The sequence below is a fragment of the Mirounga angustirostris genome, unplaced genomic scaffold (assembly GCF_029215605.1).
Source record: "Mirounga angustirostris isolate CCGP_5_RB_7025 unplaced genomic scaffold, mMirAng1.0.hap1 SCAF_12, whole genome shotgun sequence".
Classification (NCBI taxonomy): Eukaryota; Metazoa; Chordata; class Mammalia; order Carnivora; family Phocidae; genus Mirounga; species Mirounga angustirostris.
The window spans coordinates 50,339,142-50,362,290 of record NW_026991720.1 but is presented as its reverse complement, the minus strand read 5'-3'; the positions used below and the strand labels follow the sequence as shown (position 1 = coordinate 50,362,290).

General features: G+C 42.0%; 1 protein-coding gene across 10 annotated transcripts in view; it reads right to left on the bottom strand.

Moving 5' to 3' along the window:
* Positions 1–23,149, bottom strand: part of OSBPL3 (oxysterol binding protein like 3) — a 176,180-nt gene that overhangs the window by 15,452 nt on the left and 137,579 nt on the right. For all 10 annotated transcript variants that reach the window (XM_064575146.1, XM_064575152.1, XM_064575147.1 and 7 more), the window contains 5 exons: positions 23,009–23,102; positions 18,192–18,442; positions 14,371–14,508; positions 4,521–4,584; positions 561–639 (listed from right to left, as the gene is read on the bottom strand). In XM_064575146.1, the coding sequence (XP_064431216.1) occupies positions 561–639; positions 4,521–4,584; positions 14,371–14,508; positions 18,192–18,442; positions 23,009–23,102 (626 nt within the window). The remainder of the gene's footprint in view (positions 1–560; positions 640–4,520; positions 4,585–14,370; positions 14,509–18,191; positions 18,443–23,008; positions 23,103–23,149) is intronic.

The following is a 23,149-nucleotide window of genomic DNA, read 5'->3' as shown; positions in this document are numbered from 1 at the left end:
TCAGTGCTTTACATATATTACCTGTTTAATCTTCACAACAGTCCTGCAGAGTAGGTGGTTTATTATTCCCATTTTATAGGTGAGGGAACTAGTGATCAGGAAGGTTAAGTAACCTGCCCAAGGATTTGCAGTTAGTAAGTGAGCACCTGAGTCCTGTTGGCCCCACCCTAGAAGCCACCCTCGAAGCCATTTTGCTTTATAAATGAGGATCAATAAACCCTGTAGGATCAAGATCATATTTTTCTTAAAAGGAATTTTGACAGTGAGGTAGGACAACAATGTTAAAGCAAAACTACCATTCTTGATTTCATTAGAAAGTGAAAATGAGTTTTTAAAAGCTTCTGTTCAGGGAACTTTGGTTTCCAGGTAGCATTCCCATTTGAAGGAAAGAAAATGTGAGCTTGTCAAAATGAGCTACATTTGAACTTACTGTCAAACCAATTAAAAGGAAAAAAAAACCAACCATATACTCAGCACCATGGGGTATAATGGGAATCCCATTCCTAAAGCTGTATCTTGGCCCTAAGTTCTGTGTAGTTCCCAACCACAGAAGAACTTACGCTGGCAGAGTCACATGGGTTGTGCCAATGGGAACAATTTCCATGGATTTGCCCCAGAATTTGTTTTTCCATCTCACATCTGAAATGAAATACCAATTAGCACATATTTAGCAGGAGAGCTACACAGATCAAAGAATTCTTAGGCTGGATAAATAATCCCTATATAGAACAATCACTTCATAATAAAATCCATTACATTATAGGATAACTTTTCATTCAATCTAAGTACCAACTGAGTATCTGGAACAGAATCGGAAAATTAAAATTGTAAGATAAAGTCCCTCTCTTGGGACTCATGGTATGAAAGGCAGACAAAAGTGAAAACAAGTAATGCTCAAACAGAGAGGCATGGGTTATAACTGAGTATATTGTAAGATGAAATGGAGCGAGAGAAGCAGGAATGACCAACACTCTTGGGAAAGCATTAGAAGAGGCCACTTAGGGGGCGCCTGGGTGGCTCAGTTGGTTGAGCGACTGCCTTCGGCTCAGGTCATGATCCCAGGGTCCTGGGATCGAGTCCCGCATCGGGCTCCCGGCTCAGTGGGGAGCCTGCTTCTCCCTCTGACCCTCTCCTCTCTCATGCTGTTTCTCTCTCGCTCGCTCTCTAATAAATAAATAAATAAATAAAATCTTAAAAAAAAAAAAAAAAAAAGAAGAGGCCACTTAGATCAGGCTTTGAAGAATAAGCAGGAGTTCACCAGGCAGAGAAAAAGGGATAGAAGGCATAAGACAGCTTGTTCAAAGGGAGAGAGGTATAAGAGAACAGAGTGTGCTTCTGTCCTATGGGTCTTGGATTGTTTAGAGAGAAGAGCAGAGAGACAGATTGAGTACAAAAACAGTGGGCTCTAGGAGCCAGGCAAAGAAGTTTGGTACGTATGCGCTGGGGGGAAATAAGATGTTTGTTTAGAGAGAAAACACATGTGATTAGATACAGACTTTGCAAAGACAATTGGGAGTAATACAGAAAATGGACCAGGAGCACAAGAGATGAGAAGCAAGGTGACAAGTTACAAGGCTGCTGTAACTGATCAAGAGATAAGTGAGGATGAAGTGAACTAAGACAGTAGTGGATAGAGTAGAAGGGAATGATTCCAGAACCATGAAAGAAGTAGAAATAGAACTAGTTGGCAAATTAGATGCAGATTCTGAAAGACAGGGAGAATTTGTAGATGATTTCATATTTTTCTCACTTGCATAAATGGTGGCACCAATAGGGAGAGAAATAGAAAAAGAATAGGGTAGGGCACCTGGGTGGCTCAGTCGTTAAGCATCTGCCTTCGGCTCAGGTCATGATCCCAGGGTCCTGGGATCAAGCCCTGCATTGGGCTCCCTGCTCCGCGGGAAGCCTGCTTCTCCCTCTCCCACTCCCCCCCGCTTGTGTTCCCTCTCTCGCTGGGTCTCTCTCTGTCAAATAAATAAATAAAATCTTTAAAAAAAAAAAAAAAGAATAGGGTAGAGGGTGCCTGGGTGGCTCAGTCAGTTAAGTGTCTGCCTTGGGCTCAGGTCAGGATCCCAGAGTCCTAGGATGGAGCCCCACATCGGGCTCCTGCTCAGCGGGATGCCTGCTTCTCCCTCTCCCACTCCCCCTGCTTGTGTTCCCTCTCTCGCTGTCTCTCTCTCTGTCAAATAAATAAATAAAATCTTTAAAAAAGAGAGACTAGAAATAGAATTTTAAAAAGGGATAGAAAAAGGATGGCAGAGATAGGTGATCCCTCTGACTGCTGCATGACAATACACAGACCACGAGGGAGCAAATGTGAAAGCAGGGAGGCCAGTAGGGGGCCATGGCCATGATCCAGGAGAGTGATAGGGCTGGGACCAGGCAGCCCCTGGCCACATATACATGATTCCACTTATATAAAATATCCAGAATAGGCAAATCTATAGAGATAGAAAGTAGGTAAGGGATTGCCTGAGGATGGAAGAGGTTGATGGAAGTTGGGGTGGGGGTAGGTATTAGCTAAAGGGGTTGTTGTTGTTGGTTTTTTTGGGTTTTGGAGTGATAATAAAAATGTCCTTTTTAAAAAGATTTTATTTATTTATTTATTTATTTATTTATTTATTTATTTATTTATTGAGCTCAAGTGGGGGGAGGGGCAGAGGGAGAGGAAGAGAGAGAATTTCAAGCATATGCCACACTGAGCACAGAGCCCAATGCAGGGCTCAGTCCCACGACCCTGAGATCATGATATGAGCGAAAATCAAGAGCCATATGCTCAACTGACTGAGCCACCCAGGTACCTCTGGAGTGATGAAGATGTTCTTAAATTGATTGTGATGATAATTGGACATCTTTGTGAATATCCTAAAAATCATCCAATTATACCTTTTAATTAGGTGAATTGTATGATATACAAATTATAGCTCAATAAAGTTTTTACAAAAAAAAGATAACTGTTTAAAGCAAAAGCAGTAATGATGTATTGTCGGGTTTATAACACACATAAATAAAACATGTCCACAATATGTGAAGTGGCATAGTATTACTTGAAGACAGACTTATGATAAAGATACATAACATAAATCCTAAAGTAATAACTAAAAAATGAAACAAGGAGGTATAGCTAATAAGTCTACAAGGGAGATATGATGGAATGATAGAAAGTACTCAGTCCAAAAGAAGGCAGAAAAAGAAAAAAAGGGAAACAAAGAACAGATGCAACAAAAAGACAACAAATACTAAGAGGCCACATTTAAATCCAACTATATCAATAATCATAATAAATGTAAATGGCCTAAGCAACATGATTAAAAGGCAGAGAAATGTCAGATTGGATTAAAAAGCAAGTTTTGGGAGTTGTGAGCCTATGGGAATACGTGGGACTGCCCAGGAAAAAGGCTGATGAGGAAGAAAAGAAGGGGACTGAGGAGAAAACTGTTGTGTAAGGTAAGGAGCACACAGAAACTACTTGGAAAAAGTCCTTCTTGTTGCCTAATCCATTACTTAAAAATAATAATAAAGTGCTTACAGGGTCAATAACATTTAGCAATTAGAAGGTTACAGATCTTATAAGAATTATTCCCAGGGGGTTTCAGTGAACGTTAGAGATGTTTTTAATCAAGCTTCAATTCTAACCTTTAATGGCAAAGATTCAGAAAAAGTACTAAGGTACTTGTAACCTAACCTGGAATTTTGCCTCCAGAGAGAGGAACTGGGTGGCTGGGGACTAAGGTGGGGGAAGGAGCTTTTTTTTTTTTTTTTTTTTTTAACAAAGTGTATTTTCAAAACTCTTAAATTACATAGTTTTTTTTTTAAGGCAAAGGGGTAAATCAAGTGTCATCACTGTTAACAGAGAAAAATGCTTTAAAAACTGATGTGTGCTCATTGTTTGAAAAGCCAAGATGCTCAAATTTTCCTCAAATTGTACACTGTGCCTTTTGAATAAATATCTAAGTTAATAAAATTAATTAATCCATTTAGAAAATATTTGCAGTCTTATTTATTCTTCAGAACAACCCACCCTCTTCCAAAATCCAAAATCCAAACTGAAGAGAGACAACAACCCCCAAACTAAAAAAACTCAGCAATCTAAAACGTGCTGTTTAGAAATAAAATTAAAACTTTTCAAAAGCAAAAAGAACCCTGTTGTCTAGACTCTGATAAATACTTGTAAATATTTAATGTCTCTTGAAATACACAAGGCATTTCAAGTGGCTGTGCAATTAGAGAAAAAGTTACAGGAATAAATGGTGGTGGCCCAGACACAGATGAAGAATTTTTTTTTTTTTTTTTAAGGGCACAACTAAATTATCCTCCTGAATCCTTAATTATGAAGTAGACAAGTATCGGTAATTGTTCAGGGATGAGAGGCAAGAATACCAAGTGGAGCAGATCCATGCAACAAGGCTCAAGTCCAGGGTCCTACTTGTGATCTTAATAAGCACTTGCAGTAGTTCCTGAATAAAATAGATCTATAACATTACAAAAAATGACAGAGGACAAATACATGAGCACATTACCTTGCCAGAAAACAAAATTTCCAGACTCAGCGTGACAAGCAGAGATAGGTGGATGGTGGCTGACCTGATGGAAACAAAGGCCAGAAAACAAAAACTTAATTCACTTTTGTGTCTCGTGAAATCCATTCCTTCGCCCTTGCCTTGAGAGGTAACACAGTGTGCAGTGTCTAAGTGAATCAAAACTTTAGTTTTCCTTCAACAAACTGGTCCTCAAGAGGGCGCTCCTGATACAGTCAGTCCCAATTCGCTCAAGTTTGTCAGGAGTGAGAAGAAATCAGGTGCATGGAAGCCTCTTGAAGTACAGGAAAAACAGCCAAGAGGCAAATGTTGGGGATAGAGACACGTTTTGAAAGATGTAAAAACAAAAGCAGGGTCAAGCAAGGGCTGCCGGCTCTTAAACCATATAATCCGACACTGGCTACCCATGTCAAAATCTCTATTAGCTGTTGAGAAAGTACCTGCAAATGTTTTAATTAAGATATCAGATAATAAATATTTTAAAATGCTACCTCTGAGAAACACAAAAATATTCTTGGCTCAGCAGTTTTTGTTGTTTTGAAAACTCTGCATCACAAAACTCAGCCTCTTTTCAAATCCTCTATAAGACTGGTCTAAGACAATTTTTTTAAAAGAATAATGTTTCTATAAAAAAAAGAGCCAAGCAATTATTGAAGAAATGTTAGTCAACTACTAAGAAAAACATTTTATTCATTTTCTGTCAAGATAAAAAAATCTTGAGTAAATATGTAATTTTGTTCCCGGAAAGAGAATCCCCTGTAACGGAGACTGTTGCACATTTCCCTGAGTTTTGTCCCTGGGGTCATTACTTCTGTTCCGTTCACTAATGAAGAAGCTAAAGAGAAAATGGCTCCTGAGCTGGGTTTCCTCTTATCTCAGTAACGCAAGGCAAGTGAGCAGTGTACGTACCATGATTATAAATCAGGACCAGTGAAACCAGACTCATGCAGCCAGCAGCATTTCACAGTTTCTTTGATTTCGCTGGTTCTTAGCAAGTATCTTACATTTAGAGCATCCAGCCTAACTAATGCCTCCATTACACATGAGGAGACCAGAACCAGAAAAATTCAATAATGTTTCCCAAACACACCGACAGGGAAGAAACAGAGGTCAAACCCAGCATTTTCGGTTTACATCAGTGGTTTTCATTCAGTGGGGAGGTGACACATCTCCAATCACTCACCTTGTTCTGGACCCTCAGCTGTAATGAGGAACATGGTGTGAAAACCACTTGTATGTGCCTGTCACTTTAGGTGGAGAACTCTAGGCTAGGCTAGGCTAGGCTAGGCTAGGCAAGTCATTCCACATACACATTTAACTGATGGAATTTCAACTGTACCAGCTTGACCCGAAGAAAAGTAGAGACAAAGATTTCAATAGTCCATGTATCTTTCAGGTCTCAATGAACATAAATGCCAGATCTGATATGAGGTGGGAGATGCAAATTTGCTACCTGTTGGATGATTTTAGTTCCCACAGCCTCTTAGGAATGTGGCCCCTCTCTCTGTGCCTATGGGATTTTGCAGAGCAATTTTCACTTCCAGAATGGTTTAGAAGCCTAAGTCCTAAAATGCAACTCTCTGTGGGCCTTCATTGTCTTTTTTTCATTGAACTCCTTGGAGATACTTTATATCACAAAATGCTGCATCCCGGTTCCCCCTTCCTCCCCCACCAGCTCGCAGTGAAAACAGTGGAGTTAACTATTAAACCTTGGGATCATATAAAACAAAACCAGGGAAGACAACACCTGCACCCTACTTCTTCCTTCCCTCCCCCCCACCCCTCAGTGCAGCTGGTGAGGAGCTATGGAATGTGCCCCTTCCCCCAGAACGTAGGCATATTTTAAAGTGGATTATTAAAAGTAGATCATATTCGGGGCGCCTGGGTGGCTCAGTTGGTTAAACGACTGCCTTCGGCTCAGGTCATGATCCTGGAGTCCCTGGATCGAGTCCCGCATCGGGCTCCCTGCTCGGCAGGGAGTCTGCTTCTCCCTCTGACCCTCCCCCCTCTCATGTGCTCTCTCTCTCTCATTCTGTCTCAAATAAATAAATAAAATCTTTTAAAAAAAAAAAAGTAGATCATATTCATTCCCACAGAAACAATTGTAGTAAAAAATGTAGGGTTCACAGCCTGGATCAAGAATTTGGCATTTTATAGGTGTGGCCAAATCTGGCTACAAACGTCAAACATCAAAGCAAAATACAGTATATACAAACTATAAACCTCTTCTGCAATAACTTTAAATTCCATAAAACTGGGATAAATATACTACCCACATGAACTATAAAAAGAAGCCCTCTTATACCATAAAATATATATACGTCCCATAAAAAAGCACCTTCGACCTTTTAAAACTATTGTGTCAGATACATGAATCAGTGCTTAGCAGAATACCTTTACGTGGGTTCAAAAGCTGTTTTCTGGATGAATAAATCTCAACATTCAAATATCAGTGATTTTGGTTTTTTTTTTTTTCTTCCTGGCTTAACTGCTTTTAAGAAGTTTACAAAGCTTCCCAGGAAGATTAAAGTGAAGTCTTATTTTTCTTTGATATATTTCCTCACAACAGGTATTTATTCATGAAACATTTCTAGAGCATCTACCGTGTGCTGAACTCGCATCAGGGAACAAGGGGGTGCTTCTGGAGCCCCAGAGATGTGGGTCTTAACTCGGCAACATCATCTAATGGCTGAAGGGCCTTGAGCAAGTTTTTAAGTCTTTGGGGCTGAGTTTCCTCATCTATAAAATAGGGCTAATCCCACCGGCTTTGCAAACAAAAAGATGACACATATAGAATTACAGGACCTTATGCTGGTATGAAGTGGGCAGGGACTAAATTTTAGCCATTTCTCATGAGTAGTATTTCCACTGAGTTACCATGGTGACCTTGTGTCTTCATTAGCCTTATTCTATAAATTGGGAAACAGGGGCGCCTGGGTGGCTCAGTGGGTTGGGCGACTGCCTTCGGCTCAGGTCATGATCCTGGAGTCTCAGGATCGAGTCCCGCATCGGGCTCCCTGCTCGGCGGGGAGTCTGCTTCTCCCTCTGACCCTCCTCCCTCTCGTGCTCTCTGTCTCTCATTCTCTCTCGCAAATAAATAAATAAAATCTTAAAAAAAAAAAAGAAGTAGCAATATAAGGCGGGCGCCTGGGTGGCTCAGTGGGTTGGGCAACTGCCTTCGGCTCGGGTCATGATCCTGGAGTCCCCGGACGGAGTCCCGCATCGGGCTCCCTGCTCGGCGGGGAGTCTGCTTCTCCCTCTGACCCTCCCCCCTCTCATGTGCTCGCTCTCTCTCATTCTCTCTGTCTCAAATAAATAAATAAATAATCTTTAAAAAAAAAAATTAGGAAACAAAGAACCTGTCCAATGCTACACAGTTAATTAGTGATGGTGGGGGTGCTTTAAGCTAAGGTCCTCTGATCTCAAATCCAGTGCTTTTTTCTTTATGTCCCAGTTGTCTCTCTATGGCTGCTCTCAAAGCCGGGCTCTGGTCCTCCCCCAAAGCCTCTACACACCATTAAGATCTCATCTCACGGATATCTGGACAAAGAATCTTTTGAGTCTGAACTTCCAATTTCTCTGAGTCTCTTTTATGTCATTGTAAAATGAGGTCTGAGAGTCCCTCTGACTTCAAAATGCTCTAAATCTAATATCTAATTCTCAATGTCTCTTCAAATCCTAGCATCAGCCAATTGGAAAAAGATTATACTAAGGCTTTGACTAACTCAAAGGTCCATTGAAAGGGGGTAATTCAAAGTTCATAATCTAATTTTTGCTGATGGAAATCTTTTTAAAATCTACTGGAATAGAGAATGATGAGCACAATCTAACCTGTCTTAGTGTTGGATTTAGTTGAGTTTCTATTCTCGTTACATCTTAACCCAGATGTAACCCAGAAAGGTATTTGATTTTGAGTCTGAACTGACCCAGCCCTGAAGCAGACACTGTCTGTCAGCTTACTGGATAAATCCAATTTAGATGGGTTTTTAGCATCCCTCTCTGCCTCCTCCTCTCCATCCCAAATAAGAGCAATTTCCAACTGGTAAAGATTCCCAAACATTCAGGAATTTAGTATATATGGTTCTTACTGTGCAGGTATTTATATGTATCTTTCTTTCTATAAGCCCAAAGTCAGTGAGTTCCCCTACTAGTTGAGAATTCCTGTCATTTATTTGTATATCTCAAGACTTTCTTCACCCTGACCTGATCATTTTTTATTTATGCTTTAAATGTACTTAATGTAAGAGGTGAATGGTATGGGGAGAAGCAGATGGGGAAAGAGTACATTTTAATATTTGCGTATTTGTGTGAGTATATCTTTTTCAGATTTAGAAAAATATCCCTTAAATACATCATTTCTGCAGCTGTCCAAAGACCTAACTATAGATTCTACCTAGTTCCTGACTCGCCTCCAACCTCAAAGGGCAGCTTATAGAAAAGAGGACGAGTGCAGGTTGAGAAATCGTGCAGGTGCAGGAGCCAGGTGAGAAATCCCATGGCACTCATCATTTACTGACTGCCTCTGATGTGTCCGGTACTGTCCTAATCACTGGGGATACAATACATTTTGGTGCAGAAGTGGGCGAGATAGATAAAGAAATAAGGACATAATTTGTCGGTAGTGGCAGGTGTTAAGGAGCAGAATGCAAGGCATGAGGATGGGGGGATGGTAAGTGGGAGTGCTATTCCAGACAGGGTGGTAGGGGCAGGACTCTCTACAATGGAATCGTCTGGGGCTAGAATAAATAAGGAAGTTCACCACGTGGAAAACTGGGAGAAGCGCATCCCAGGCAGAGGACACGGGCACTGCTCAGGGCTGGCCAATGCTCCGAATGTTTTAAGAGAGGCAGAAGGCCAGTGTGGCTGACGCTAAATGAGCAGAGGTGGGAGAGGCCTGCTCTCCGGGCTAGCATCTCAGGGGCTTTGTGGGGCCATGGCCAGGACTTTGGATTTTATTCCAAGTGACAGGGGAAATCACTGGAGGGTGTAGAGCAGGTGTTGCTCCTGTTTTGAAGCAATCGTTCTGGCTGTTGGGTGAGGAATTGGTTATGGAAACAAGAGGCCAGCTAATGAGTCTACTGCAATGATCCTAGTCATTGATTACATTGGCTTGGGCTTGGAGGCCAGCACCAGTGGGGGAGGCAGTGAAAAATGGCTGGCTGCTGATCAATAGGATATGGATTCTAAGAAAAAGCTATTAAGGATGATGCCAAGGATGCTGGCTGATTTGGGGGGAGAATGCAGTTGCACCAATTATTTTCTCTTCCCCCATGTTCAGAGTTTATCACTTGGTTTGACAAACCCATGGCTTCTCGCCAAAACCAGAAACAAAAACACCCATTGACAAGTGATGACTTGACCCATAAGTGGAGAACTGGTTTAGCTGCCTTGTATTTGATCAATTGCTAGTTCTATTTGAACAGCCTGCATTTCTCTTCTGATAACCTCTTTAAATAAGATGCCACTTTAATCAGTAGTGACAAACTCTGCCTACTAGTAGATAAGAGAGCTGTTTTATCATGAGTGAGCATGCAGGGAGAGAAGTGATAGGTATGGTATTTATAAGTCTGTCCAAGAATGTATGTTCAGAGTTCTCGTGATGAGTAACAGAAAAGCAAGGAGGGCTGAGGCCAGGGAGCAAAGGAAAAAAAAAAGACTTCATTTGCATCTTTTATAGGTTAGTAACTTCCAATAACTCCATTTAGCTTTTCTGTCGTGAACTCTCAACAGTACATGGCTGGGGGAGGGGGACCCAGGGGGGCATAAATGGTTAGAACGACTCCAACAATGATCTGACAACTGAAGTTCCAGAGCCCCATCAGGAATGATCTCTTCTAGGTAACAGCTTAACTGCATAGCCTTTATATATAAAACCTTTCCCAAAGGTATAAAAAGAGAAGCAAAGCTAACTGAAATCAGTTTTCTGAACCACCCAGTCTCCAATGAAGCTCCAAACCAGTTGGTCAGCTGCCTGCCAGGGGGCAGGAGAACCAAGTAAGGAAGAACCTTTCAGCAGGACACCCAGTCCCTGAGGAGAAAAAGGAAGTCCTTTCTGAATTCCCCTTTTTATGAGCTTAGACAGCCAAGGCTGAATCACAGTTCTTGGCACAAAGCAAATTCCTCCCTGGAGAAGGTGGAAGAGACAGAGGGTAGAACACAGGAGAGGAATGTTTATGATTTACTCCTGAATGTTGCGTATTCACAAAGGCCATACCCCAGACAATAATGGGAGCTGGGAACAAAGTCCTACCCGAGTTTGGTCTAAGTGACAATGGCAGGCCAAGTCCCATCCAATCAGCATACATAACACTTTTTTCCCATTGGCAGCCAATGACCCTGGCAGCTCTGAGCACAGTAACTACACCTACAAGAGACCCCAAGAAAGGTGAGGGAGGGAGGCCACTGGAGTCAAACAGCGGGCACTGAGAAAAGTTAATGCTCTAGGCCTCAGTTTCCCTGCCTCTAACTGATCCTCACCTCACCTGCCACACAGCGGTATTTTGAAGATCAAATAAGATCCTGAGCAAGGTTGAAAAGCACAAAGGACTCTGCAAACCTAACGGTTATTGTTGTGAGGAAAATTTGAACAGCAAATGCCTTCGCTGGTCTCTGACTGCATGAGTCATTTTGATGGTGCATTTTGGGGTCTTTTAGGTAAGAGACAATACAGAGGAGTGAGCTGTGATGGAGCCAAACTCTGTGAAGAAGCGATTACTTCAATGTCTTTGGCCACTGACCACTTCGAACAACCACATCCCCACCCAAACCACAAAACAGCATCCAGAGCCTTGGAGTAAAGGATAGATGTAGATTTTCAAATCTCAAGAACTCCATAGAAGAGCCGAGTTACCCTAGTTTCCTTCCAGGTCCTTTCACTTGGATATATGGGTTCCATCAACATCCTCGTTAGAGTAAAATCCCACCCAAAATATTAATTTGGGAGTCCCAGCCAGCTTATTACATTAGTCATTCAGTAAACTTGACTCACCGTAGAGAGGTACAAGAAAGCAAAGAAAGCCTCAAACTCTGAAAGTTAATGCATGCTGCTGGAGTCAGGCTGCTCCATAAAGGTAGGACGCCTCCTGGGCCAGAAGCAGAAAGAGCCACACTGGCAGGTACCAGCATGCAACATACTAAAAGCCCAGCGCGCTCCGTCAGCGTGTGAAATTAGAAGGTTTTCACGCACAATGAGTCAGCAGGTCAGCATAAGCAAGGCTGGGAGAGGGAGTGCAGGAGGCTGAGGTGTTGTGTCTCCTGGTGGCCAGGAAAGGGAGAGCCCTGGCCCAAACCCCTTCCACTCCTGGCGCAGTGGGCAGCTGAGCACCTCGAATTCAACAGCCACCTCTCCTTCTCATTCTACACTCACCTGGTGATGAAATTCTGGTTTCCCAAGTAATCTGTTTATGGAGAAAGGATGCCTGGCCATGTGATCAAGGCCTTCTGGTCCCCAGGACAGGTCTATTTTTTATAATAAATGCATAGAATAGCATCCTAGTTTATACGTCAGTTTCTTAAAGGCTTAGCTAGGGTGACTCTGTCCGTGGGAGACTCATCCATTCTTGGGTGTAGTCAAAGAACCGACTATCTGAGGCCATAAGGCTAAATTCCAGGCAGATGAAGTGGCTCCATCACGATCAGGACTGGTGGTACCACATGGCTGGCTTTCTGTCAGAGACTCAGAAGGGACAGTCTGCCCTTCAAACCACTTGAATTAGTAGAATAGATATATCGTATTTACTATTCTTAACACTGCATAGTAAAAAGAATTTTAAGAGTTGCCCCTGAAGATGAGAGCAATAACCATGTACAGAATGTTTACTGTCTTCAGTGCAAGTATTTTATATCTTAGTGTAGTATTTCACTTGGGCCTTATTACAACCTAGGAGTTAAGCATTATCATTCCTGTTTTAGAGATAAAGACACTATTGAGGCTCAGAAAGTTTAAGTAGCTTATACAAGGCCACACACAGAGGAAGTGATGGGGTGAGGGTGTGAGAGCAGGTCTCCATTACACCCAGCACACCCTATACTATTAACAATGACCAGATCTCTTTCTTGCTTATTTCCTGGGGATCCATTTCACGGAACCAAAGACTGAGTTATGTAATGCTCTTTCTGTCTTTGTGCACACGTGTCTAGGAGCTCTGCTTTCTCTCTCGGCCACCATTGGAGGTGAGCAAGCAGATCCTGTATTTGGCCCTGCCCTGTCAGGGGCTCACGGGATGGAAGCTCAGCTTTACACACAAGCTCACGTTACTACTCTTTTCTTCCACCATTCATCCTCTCCGGATTGTCTGCTGTAGTCTGGGCTATTTTGGGCCGTTATTTTTTTACATGAGTGCATATAATGCCATGGTAACCAAATTATATTTTCATTTATTCCCATTCCATTTTAGCTTTAGTATTTAAATAACCCAGTTGAATTTGAATAGAATTATCTTCTGATTTAACTCTCACTTCCTCAATATCAGTATTTAATTTGTTTTAGCTTCTAAATGGAAATCTACTAAAAATGTGCTTTGGGATTATTATATATTCCTTTCCCTTTGAGTTTCAAAGAACACTGCTTGTCCTTGACAGTGAAGACCAGCACCATCCTCCTAAGTCTCTCAGCTACACCGCCTTTCCTTTCCTACCCCCCAAATGCAAATCTTTTGATAAAGGGGGCAGCAAGATAAGAGGAAGGAAAATAATATGCTAGCATCCCACCCATTTTTCCTCAGTTTTCTAAGAACTGCGAGGAGAGAAATGTATCAAAGCAAATGTGTTTAATGTTCCTAGGCTGACATTTAAGGATATGCAGAGGGTGGACATGTTGGGTCGTTGTTTTAACTAGGGGTGAGAGGATTCTTTTTTATTTTCGGTATCAGTGCATCCTATCTTAGCTGAACAATTCCTTATTGACAGATACTTGGGATGTTCCCAATATCCCACTATTACAAACTGGTGTCATGCATTAATCATGACTGCAAACACTCATGTAACACTTCATCCTCCATGTACCAGACACCGCGCCGAGTGTGTGGTAGAGAGTATCTCATTTAATCATCACAAAGCCATCTGAGGTCTGTATCACTGTCATTATTTCCACCTTAAAGAGGAAACTGAGGCACAGAAAGGTTAAGTAACTTGCCCGGGGTTACAAACCTGGTGAGAGGTAGAGCTCAGATCTGAACCTACGCTGGCTCCAGAGACCCTGCTCTTTCTTCTCGAGTATTATTATCGGCTAATGCTTAGGTGGGAAAGGCTCATGGAACTTCAAGGAATGCAGGCTACGTAAGTATAAAGGATGTCCCTCCATCAGATGAAGACAGGCATTGTCTGACCCCAGCTCCCATCCCACCGCAGTCTCCCCGCACCCGGAACAATGCTGGGTATGAGTTACATTCTCAAGAAATATTTACTGATTGGATGAATAAATACATGAATGAATTCAAGAATAATGTCTGTAGTTGATGCTACCCATTTTGATGGGAGCATTCATATTCTAGAAGGACAAGATCAATGAGTAAGGGTGCACACTTGAAACCTTTAAATCAGTTTGGGCAAATGCTTCATCCTTTGCAAATTTGTCTCGCTATGGCTCCACACAAGAGGGCTCCGTCGATGCCTAGTGCCCTCATGCTCATGCGGGTGGTCAGGTTCCAGTGCAAGGGAAATCGTTCCTTCTCTTTATGTGTAAAAGCACTATAATTATCTCAGCTGCTTTAAAGCCAGTGAAAGGTGGACAATAAATATTTCAAAAGCACATGTAATGGAAGGAGTAAGCGACTCTTCCAGGGCAGGTGGATAAAAAGGGTGTATGCAACAAACAAAAAGGGTATATATCCACCTGTTCCGAAAAGAACCGGAAGCCTTTGTCCTCACGGATACACTCATATGTCTCTCCAAGAAGAGGATTAAAGGGCTTGCTCCCAGCTCGGAAGTAGCTAGATGCATACGCCGATACGGCAAAAGCTGCCACGTATACCTGAGGAGGGAGGAAAGAACTTGATTATTTTTCTGTCACCGAGACATTTTTTTACAAAGTCATGAACAAAATAAAACCTTTATTTCTCTCTTTATGGGTTATTTTGGAAAGCCAACAATCTGTCTCTGGTTTAGAGACAACCGAACCAACTTTGATTCACAGCGGCAGGGTTAAATAAAGTTCAGTTTGGCCCAGAGACAAATGAAGCAAACATTTGCGAATGGCCCGTCTGCTCTGATGCCAGTTGGGAGAGGCTTTCAAGAGGGTGATATTTATCAAGTGAGCTACCCTGTTTTCTTCGAGCTGTTAAGCTAAGTCCAGTACCTCTAACCCTGATAATCAGGAAGGAGAGAGAAGAAGAGCATTAAAAAAAAAAAAAAAAAAAGAAAGAAAGGCCAAACTTCCCTCAAAATTCAGGAAAAGCAACCATTCCTAGCTGGATGCCGTGGAAACCTACAAGCTCATTTTGACAAAAGAAAATCTGTGATAGTAATTTCCTGAGTTTCCTGTAACAAGCCACAGGACAGGGCACGGTGCCTTTGAAAGAGTCTTGGCTTTTCTGGGAGAAAAAATGAAAAATCAAAAGGCAAAGGAAGGAAAGACTACAGATAAACATGATATAAGCACTCACTGTGAGGCTCTCAGCATTTTTATCAGTTCCCCTTTCAGGGCACCAAAGAGACCCATTATTTTTCTTGTCTTTTTTGGGGGAGCGGGTACAAAACATTGAACCTAGATAGTGATGGCAACTTCCCCTTTCTACCAGTGAGTAACAATCTCAATGCCTCCCCTTCCCAGCACATTTCATGAGGTTTCTTATACTGGGGGGGGGGGGGGGGGGGGGGAAGCTGAGCACCTTTCATGAATGTTCACTAGTCACACAACTTTTCTTAAGCCTTTTGCAAATAGGACCCACCTTTCCACTCACACTACAGAATACTGTAGAACATCTGGATGGCTGGGCGCCTGGGTGGCTCAGTTGTTAAGCAACTGCCTTCGGCTCAGGTCATGGTCCCAGGGTCCTGGGATCAAGTCCCATATCGGGCTCTCTCCTCTGCGGGAAGCCTGCTTCTCCCTCTCCCACTCCCCCTTGCTTGTGTTCCCTCTCTCACTGTGTCTCTCTCTGTCAAATAAATAAATAAAATCTTTAAAAAAAAAAAAAAAGAACATCTAGATGGCTTATAAAAACCAATTCAGTATGCTCAGTTCTGTCTTTGTTCTGGAAATCTGGGGTCTCTTCCTCTCTTTGCTTCCCCATATGTTGGTTACCAGTTAAACAGTAAGCTCACATTGCCTCTATGGAATGTTGAATCAAGCCTGAATCACCTTCACAATTTAAAATAGAACAGAATCTGGTGTCATTCATAACGCTGGGGGCAGAAGGGAGGGAGGGAGCAGGCACAATGAGGCAGCCTGAGAGGGATCCTATGCAGGGGCATGAGCTGACCTGCAGGGCAGTGAACAACCCACAGCTATGGTTCTTGTGCAATGCCTTCCTGTCCTTTCCCTTCCAGGTGCATTGTACTGGAATGCAAAGCCTTCCCTCAAACTCCTTCTCCAGGTCAAGTCCACCAATCTATCAGCTGACATCCTAAGGGTGTCTAAATCGCCACAAGAATGAAACACCATGAAGAATATTTTCATCTTCGAAAGACATGTATCATATGATCTCACTGATATGAGGAATTCTTAATCGCAGGAAACAAACTGAGTGTTGTTGGAGTGGGGGGTGGGGTGGGAAGGATGGGGTGACTGGGTGATGGACACTGGGGAGGGTGTGTGCTCTGGTAAGCCTTGTGAATTGTGCAAGACTGTTGAATCTCAGATCTGTACCTCTGAAACAAATAATGCAATATATGTTAAGAAAAAAAAAAAAAGAAGAAGAAGAAGAAGGTAGCGGGAGGGGAAGAATGAAGTGGGGGAAATCGGAGGGGTAGACGAACCATGAGAGACAATAGACTCTGAAAAACAAACTGAGGGTTCTGGAGGGGAGGGGGGTGGGAGGATGGGTTAGCCTGGTGGTGGGTATTGAGGAGGGCACATTCTGCATGGAGCACTGGGTGTTGTGCACAAACAATGAATCATGGAACACTTCATCTAAAACTAATGATGTAATGTATGGGGATTAACATAAGAATAAAATTTAAAAAAAATAAAAAATAAAAGAAAAAAAAAGAATATTTTCATCTTCAAAGTCAATTTTTTAAGAAAAGAGCTGTCCACAAATGTTGACTTTCCACCCTTGCGTTAGAAGGGTGCCTGGGTGGCTCAGTCGGTTAAGCGACTGCCTTCGGCTCAGGTCATGATCCTGGAGTCCCGGGATCGAGTCCCGCGTCGGGCTCCCTGCTTGGCGGGGGGTCTGCTTCTCCCTCTGACCCTCTTCCCTCTCGTGCTCTCTGTCTCTCATTCTCTCTCTCAAATAAATAAATAAAATCTTTAAAAAAAAAAAAGAAGCTATTTGCCTCCCTTTGTTCAGCAGAAATTCTCTAGGAAAGAGTAACAAAGAAGATAAAAAAAACACACAGAGCTTGTTTCTGCTCTCCTACTCTTATTATCATTAGTATCAAGAAAGTCTCTTTGACGGAGAAGTCCCCGGAGACTGTGGAACAACATGGGATGCCTCTCTCATCCACAGCCAGATTTCCCCTTCATCTTCAAATTACTAACGTAATGAAGTTTTAATAAGGGTCAAAACTATGGAAGGCTTAGAATTTTAAAAAGAATGGTGTCCTCCATCGCTGAGAGGATGACTTAGGGTCAGGTCCCTGAAGCCCAGGGGCTGCGCCGACTCCAATTTAGCCCATCAGCAAATGCCCAGGACAGAGACTGCATTCGGGGAAAGACACTGAGGTCCCAGCCGCCCATACAAACAATGGCCTTACTGTGGAGCAGGTAACACAGGAGGGAGCCAAGAGAGAGAGGGACACTCAGCTAGTCACAGAAAGGGCCAATTTGACTGTCATCTGACCACCAGGGTCCCTTATCACCACCCCACAAGACAGGGGAAAGATGAGAAACACCTGGGGGCGCCTTCGCGGGACGACCCATCATGGGATCAGAAGTAATACTGAGTAGCGAACAGAAGGTGAATTTTTCTAAGAGAGTTTTTGTTTTGTTTTGTTTTGTTTACTTACTCTATAGAATAAGAGTGGGGGGGGAGCAATCATCTTTCTTATGTAAAAACCTCGACTACAAATGTTATTTTCAAAAATCTAGTTGCTTGTGGGACCCCAAAATAAACAAAAACATTCTCAGGGGAAATTCACCCTGGACAAGAAAAAACCACTTGAGAAATTAAATTCTGTCTACCCGGGATAATAAAAAATAAACATGCAGACAGCCCTCAAGACATGTTGTCCAGTCAGGCATATCAGAACAATCACTTGTAAGGTTCTGGAGAAAAAGGAAGCGTAAAACCACAGAGCAGAACTACCCAGAGGCACCAACTGTCACAGAGAAGCTCCCCCAAAATGGCAAATCCTGACACATGATGGAAAACCGCTGGGCACAGGGGAACTAGACGCTCATGAGAAATGAGCGTGTCTGCACAAGAATCCAGAAGACACAAGGCAGAGCCGAGAGCTTGGCTCTGCTCGCCTTAGCACCACTGGGCCCCCGGGAGTGGCCTGCTGGCGGCTCGGGCGCAGGGGCAGGACCGCCCCGCTGGAAGGTGAACTCCTCACCATCCTTTCCAAGGCGCTGGGGATCTGTGCGGCCTTGTCCAGAAGCTCGCTGTATTCCAGCTCCTCGCAGAGCCGCTGCAGTGTGTTCAGGGGCTCGTTCAGCTCCACCGGCATGGCCACTTTGGACAGATCCTTCCCGATGTTATTCCGCAGGATGTTCCACAAGCTGATCGTCCTGGCGCTGGGGCACGGAGCCGGCAAGCAAGTTCTTCGTTTGGACTTGGCTTCTGCACCACTTTCGAGCAAAGGTCCTGAAAGGGAAATCAGCCTCGTGGTTTCCAGAAGACTTTTTATTTTATTACTTAAAAAAACACAGAAATAAAACCCGACCCAGCAAGTACTCGATTCTACTGTTAGTCTCAGTTATCTAGGACTGAAAGTCAGAAAATTAAAGAGTTCCGTGCACCCCAGCTGAGCACCCAAAATTACACGCGCTAAAACTCGTGGACTTTATTCACAGGGAGGTCTTCAAGTTCCTACTCAGAAGCTAGTGCCTCATAGCTTAAACACACTTAGGATAAAGCTGGAAACTGGATTTCTATGCTCGGAGCAGTTACTGTTTATACCTTTAAACTCTTTAGATTTTTATTTATTTTTAAATTTTTGTTTGAGTAGGCTCCATGCCCAGCGTGGAGCCCAACGTGGGGCTTGGATTCCTGACCCAGAGATCAAGACCTGAGCGGAAATTAAGAGTCAGACGCTTAACAGTTTGGGCCACCCAGACACCCCTAAACTCTTTAGATTTTTTAAAAAGCACTTCAAGCTGATTGAAAACTTTTTTTTTTAAAGATTCTATTTATTTATTTATTTGACAGAGAGAGACAGAGCAAGCACACAAGCAGGGGGGCAACAGAGGGAGAAGTAGCTCCCTGCTGAGCAGGGAGCCCAAAGCAGGACTTGATCCCAGGACACCGGCCGAAGGCAGTCGCTTAACCCACTGGGCCACCTAGGCGCCCCTGATTAAAAACTTTTAAACCCTTGGGACTCCTGGGTGGCTCAGTCATTAAGCGTCTGCCTTCAGCTCAGGTCATGATCCCAGGGTCCTGGGATCGAGTCCCACATCGGGCTCCTTGCTCAGTGAGGAGCCTGCTTCTCCCTCTCCCTCTGCTGCTCCCCCTGCTTGTGCTCTCTCTCTCTCTCTGACAAATAAATAAATAAAAATCTTTAAAATAAAAACTTTTAAACCCTTTTTAAAAATCACTTCAAATTCTGATAAAAACAATTATGTTTATTACAGAAAAATGGAAAGGGAAATAAAAGTCTTCCATTATCCCACTACCCACAAATAGTAGCTGTTTGTATTCTGGAGTATTTTCATGTAGTATTTTCTCCATCCAGAGCTCATATAGCACATCTAGTTTTATGTTCTGCTTATTCCCTTAACTGTTTTTCCATGCTATTCAATATTCTCCTAAAACATTACGTATAATGACTGTAAAAAAATTCCATGCTATGGATATGCCGTAATCTACTAAATCATTTCTCTATTGTTGGACTTTTAGATTTGTTTCTATGTTTTGCTATGATGCAAAAAAAAAAAAAAAAAAAACCAAGTACTGAATATTTATATTCTTAAGATTTGATTATATCTCTGAGTATTTGCTTAGGATATATAGACATGGAATTACTATGTCAAAGACTATAAACATTTTTAGACATTTGAGTCATATGATCAGATGGCTCCTCAAAAAAGCTGTATCAATTTCCTATTTATCAGCAGCACACGTGTGTCCATCTCTTGAGATCTTTCTGGGCTTATCATCATTTTTTTCAATTTTTGGCAAATTGTTGGGCGGACAGTATTATTTCCTTGTTTTAACTTCCATTAAAAAAATTCCTAGGGGCACCTGGGTGGCTCAGTCGTTAAGCGTCTGCCTTCGGCTCAGGTCATGATCCCAGGGTCCTGGGATCGAGTCCCGCATCAGGCTCCCTGCTCTGCGGGAAGCCTGCTTTTCCCTCTCCCACTCCCCCTGCTTGTGTTCCCTCTCTCACTGTGTCTCCCTCTGTCAAACAAATAAATAAAACCTTTAAAAAAAAAAAAACTCCTAGTGTGATTTGGAATGCTTTCATAAACACTTCTTTTCTGAATTGTCTGCTTTCCTATTTATATACTAAGATGTATTTTTTTTTTTGTTTTCATATTCATTTTACAATCAAATCCCTATTTGGCATTTATCTTTAAATCTGGTCCATGTGGTTCATTGATGAATAAAACATTTAAATCTACCAGTCTTTTTCTTTGTGACACTTCCTTTGGCTCAGGCTCTGACATTCTTTTCCCATCCCAACTGAGCCTATTTTCAAATGAAATCTCATCAACATATGAGAAAGGGGCATTTTATTTGCATATATTTATCTATTAAAAAGAAATATTTAACATTTACTCATTGTAAAGCCAGTTGCTCTGAATAAAGAGGCTGTTTTAATAAACAGAGAAGTATGAAACTGGGGTCACACTTTGCAGTCTTATGTTAACCCAAGCATCCAATTAATTGTTGAATTTTTTTTAATTGTTTGACATGAGCAAAAATCTGATTTACCCAACCGAACAGCTGCAAATGAAAGTAGTTTTTAAAAACAGCTCTCTATGTAATCTCAAAATATTTTCTCTGATTACACTAATCTAGATTTTGAAACAACAGTATATGATGACTACTATCAATTAATGACCAATATCTATCTAGTTTTTGCTCTGGAGCATCAGGTCTTCAAGAATTTTACATATATTACCTTATATATTTTTACATATACTTTACATATATCATCTCTTAAGTAACTTGACCTAGAACACAGTACCAGTGAATGGCAGAGCTGAGGTTAACCAAGGAAACCTGGTCATGAATCTATATTCCTAAACCCTGAACCTCCCATAGCACCCATTACAGTGACAGATCCTAGTATTTGCCTCCTGATTTGGGGAGGAAAAAATCAATAGGAAGCACTCTAAATATCTAGCCTTTACTACGGGCTCAGAAAAATTCTCGTATCATTAATTATCAAGAACTTGATTTAATCCCTATTTCCTTTTGTAGGCAAAAGTGTGTCATAATGTGCAAACATTATTTCTACATCCAATCTTTTCAGTAGAGTACTGAGGTTTAGAAGTCTCATCTTCAACAGAGACAGTTAAACGGGAGGACACCTATTTTTACTTCTAAATACTGCTGAAAAAGAAAGCTGGGTTTGGCCTAGTGTTTGTTCAAGCCAAGACAATGTGTTGGTCAGCATTCTAGCAAAATGGCTGTGGAATAAGATAGAACCAGCCTTAGTTTCAGTGCTTTTCCTGGCTGATGTCAACTCAGCACAGCTCTGGTCTTAGGTTCTGGGGCAAGTCTTCTGTTTCCAACTATGACCTCTGAACCCTCTTTCCCTGCATTCCCCTTGGCCCCTAGCTAAGGCCTCAAAGAGAATGAGGACTTCAGCATTTGTCTGACTTCCTCATGCACGGCCAGAATGCCATTTTAGTGTGCGTGCTGTTTATCAAGGGGATGTGATGTTTCTTCATTTCTCTCTCAATTCATCTCCTTGTTTTTCTAGAAAAACAAGTAGCTACTATATTATTGGCTTTCTCCTTTGAACCATTATGGTTTGCAGACTTTTTCACCAAAGGGTTCATTTCTCCAGAAACATTTCAAGCAAGATAGAATGTAATGAGCATCGGACTTTTAGCAGATCTGATGCTGAAAGGATATTCTGCCAGAGAATGGTAAAACTACCTACCTTTTTTGTGGTCCCCAGAGAGTAGGTTCTTTGGCATCCAGATAACAACTCATATTTCACACATACTTACTAACCTGAGAAGTACCAAAATAGAAAAAGCACCGACATGGTCCCTCTCCTCTGGGTAGATATGGAAATAGGTAGTGCCCTGGGTATCCAATACGTGACACAGACAAACCTCAAGACCCGAGACGTACTGAGTACCAGGACTGGGAATATTTGATGGTACAGGATCCATGCAGAGAACTGTCCAATGGGCTGATTCTTCCTAAACAGACTTCCTAAATCAACGCTGTTTGGGGAGACACTCTGGATACCCCACGGTTCAAACTAACATTTCCTGGGCATCATTTTGCTCTTGGGATTAACCAGTAATAAAGACTTGACAACCCCATCCTCCCTTCTAGGAGGTAGCAGTTACTTTTTTTTGGTTACTTTTAAATGTGTTATCTTGAAGAATCTACGGCTAAATTACCACTTAGAGGGGCGCTTGGGTGGCTCAGCCAGTTAAGGATCTGCCTTCAGCTCAGGTCATGATCCTGGAGTCCTGGGATTGAGCCCCACAGTGGGGAGCCTGCTTCTCCCTCTGCCCTTCACTCTGCTCGTGCTCTCTCTCTCTTTCTCTCTCTCAAATAAATAAATCTTAAAAAAATAAAATCTTTAAAATCTTAAAAAAATAAAAATAACCAGTTAGACCAGACTTTTTTATTACATGATCCCTATAAAATTCCTAAATCATGAAAACTACTAGGTACCTAAAGGCAAAAACCTATATTGTAATATGTTTGCAGAGAGAATATTTGACCATTATCAGGGGTCTCTGTTGGATTAATTTTTGTTATTTATATGATAATTAGTATACATTCACTTTATAAAATAGAAGTTTTCATGAGCAGACAAATTTATTTGAATGAATACATTTTTCACACGTGAGTGCTATCTCCCCACCTAGATTATATAAACCTCAAGGGTAGGGAGCATGTCTTCTCTTATATAGTATGTGTTACAGTTCAATGCCTGCAGCAGATACTCTATATATGCTTGTTAGTATTGTGTGAAGATGCAAGCTTTCAGATATCATATAATTTACATCTTACCCAAGGTCTGTCTCTCATTATCTAAGTCATTACTGAGATTGTCTAAGGAAACGTTATCACTTATGTCACTGACATAGGAGTCATCTTCAGAAATCTATGGGGAAAAAAACATACATTAGAGAAAGAGTAAACAAACCAGAT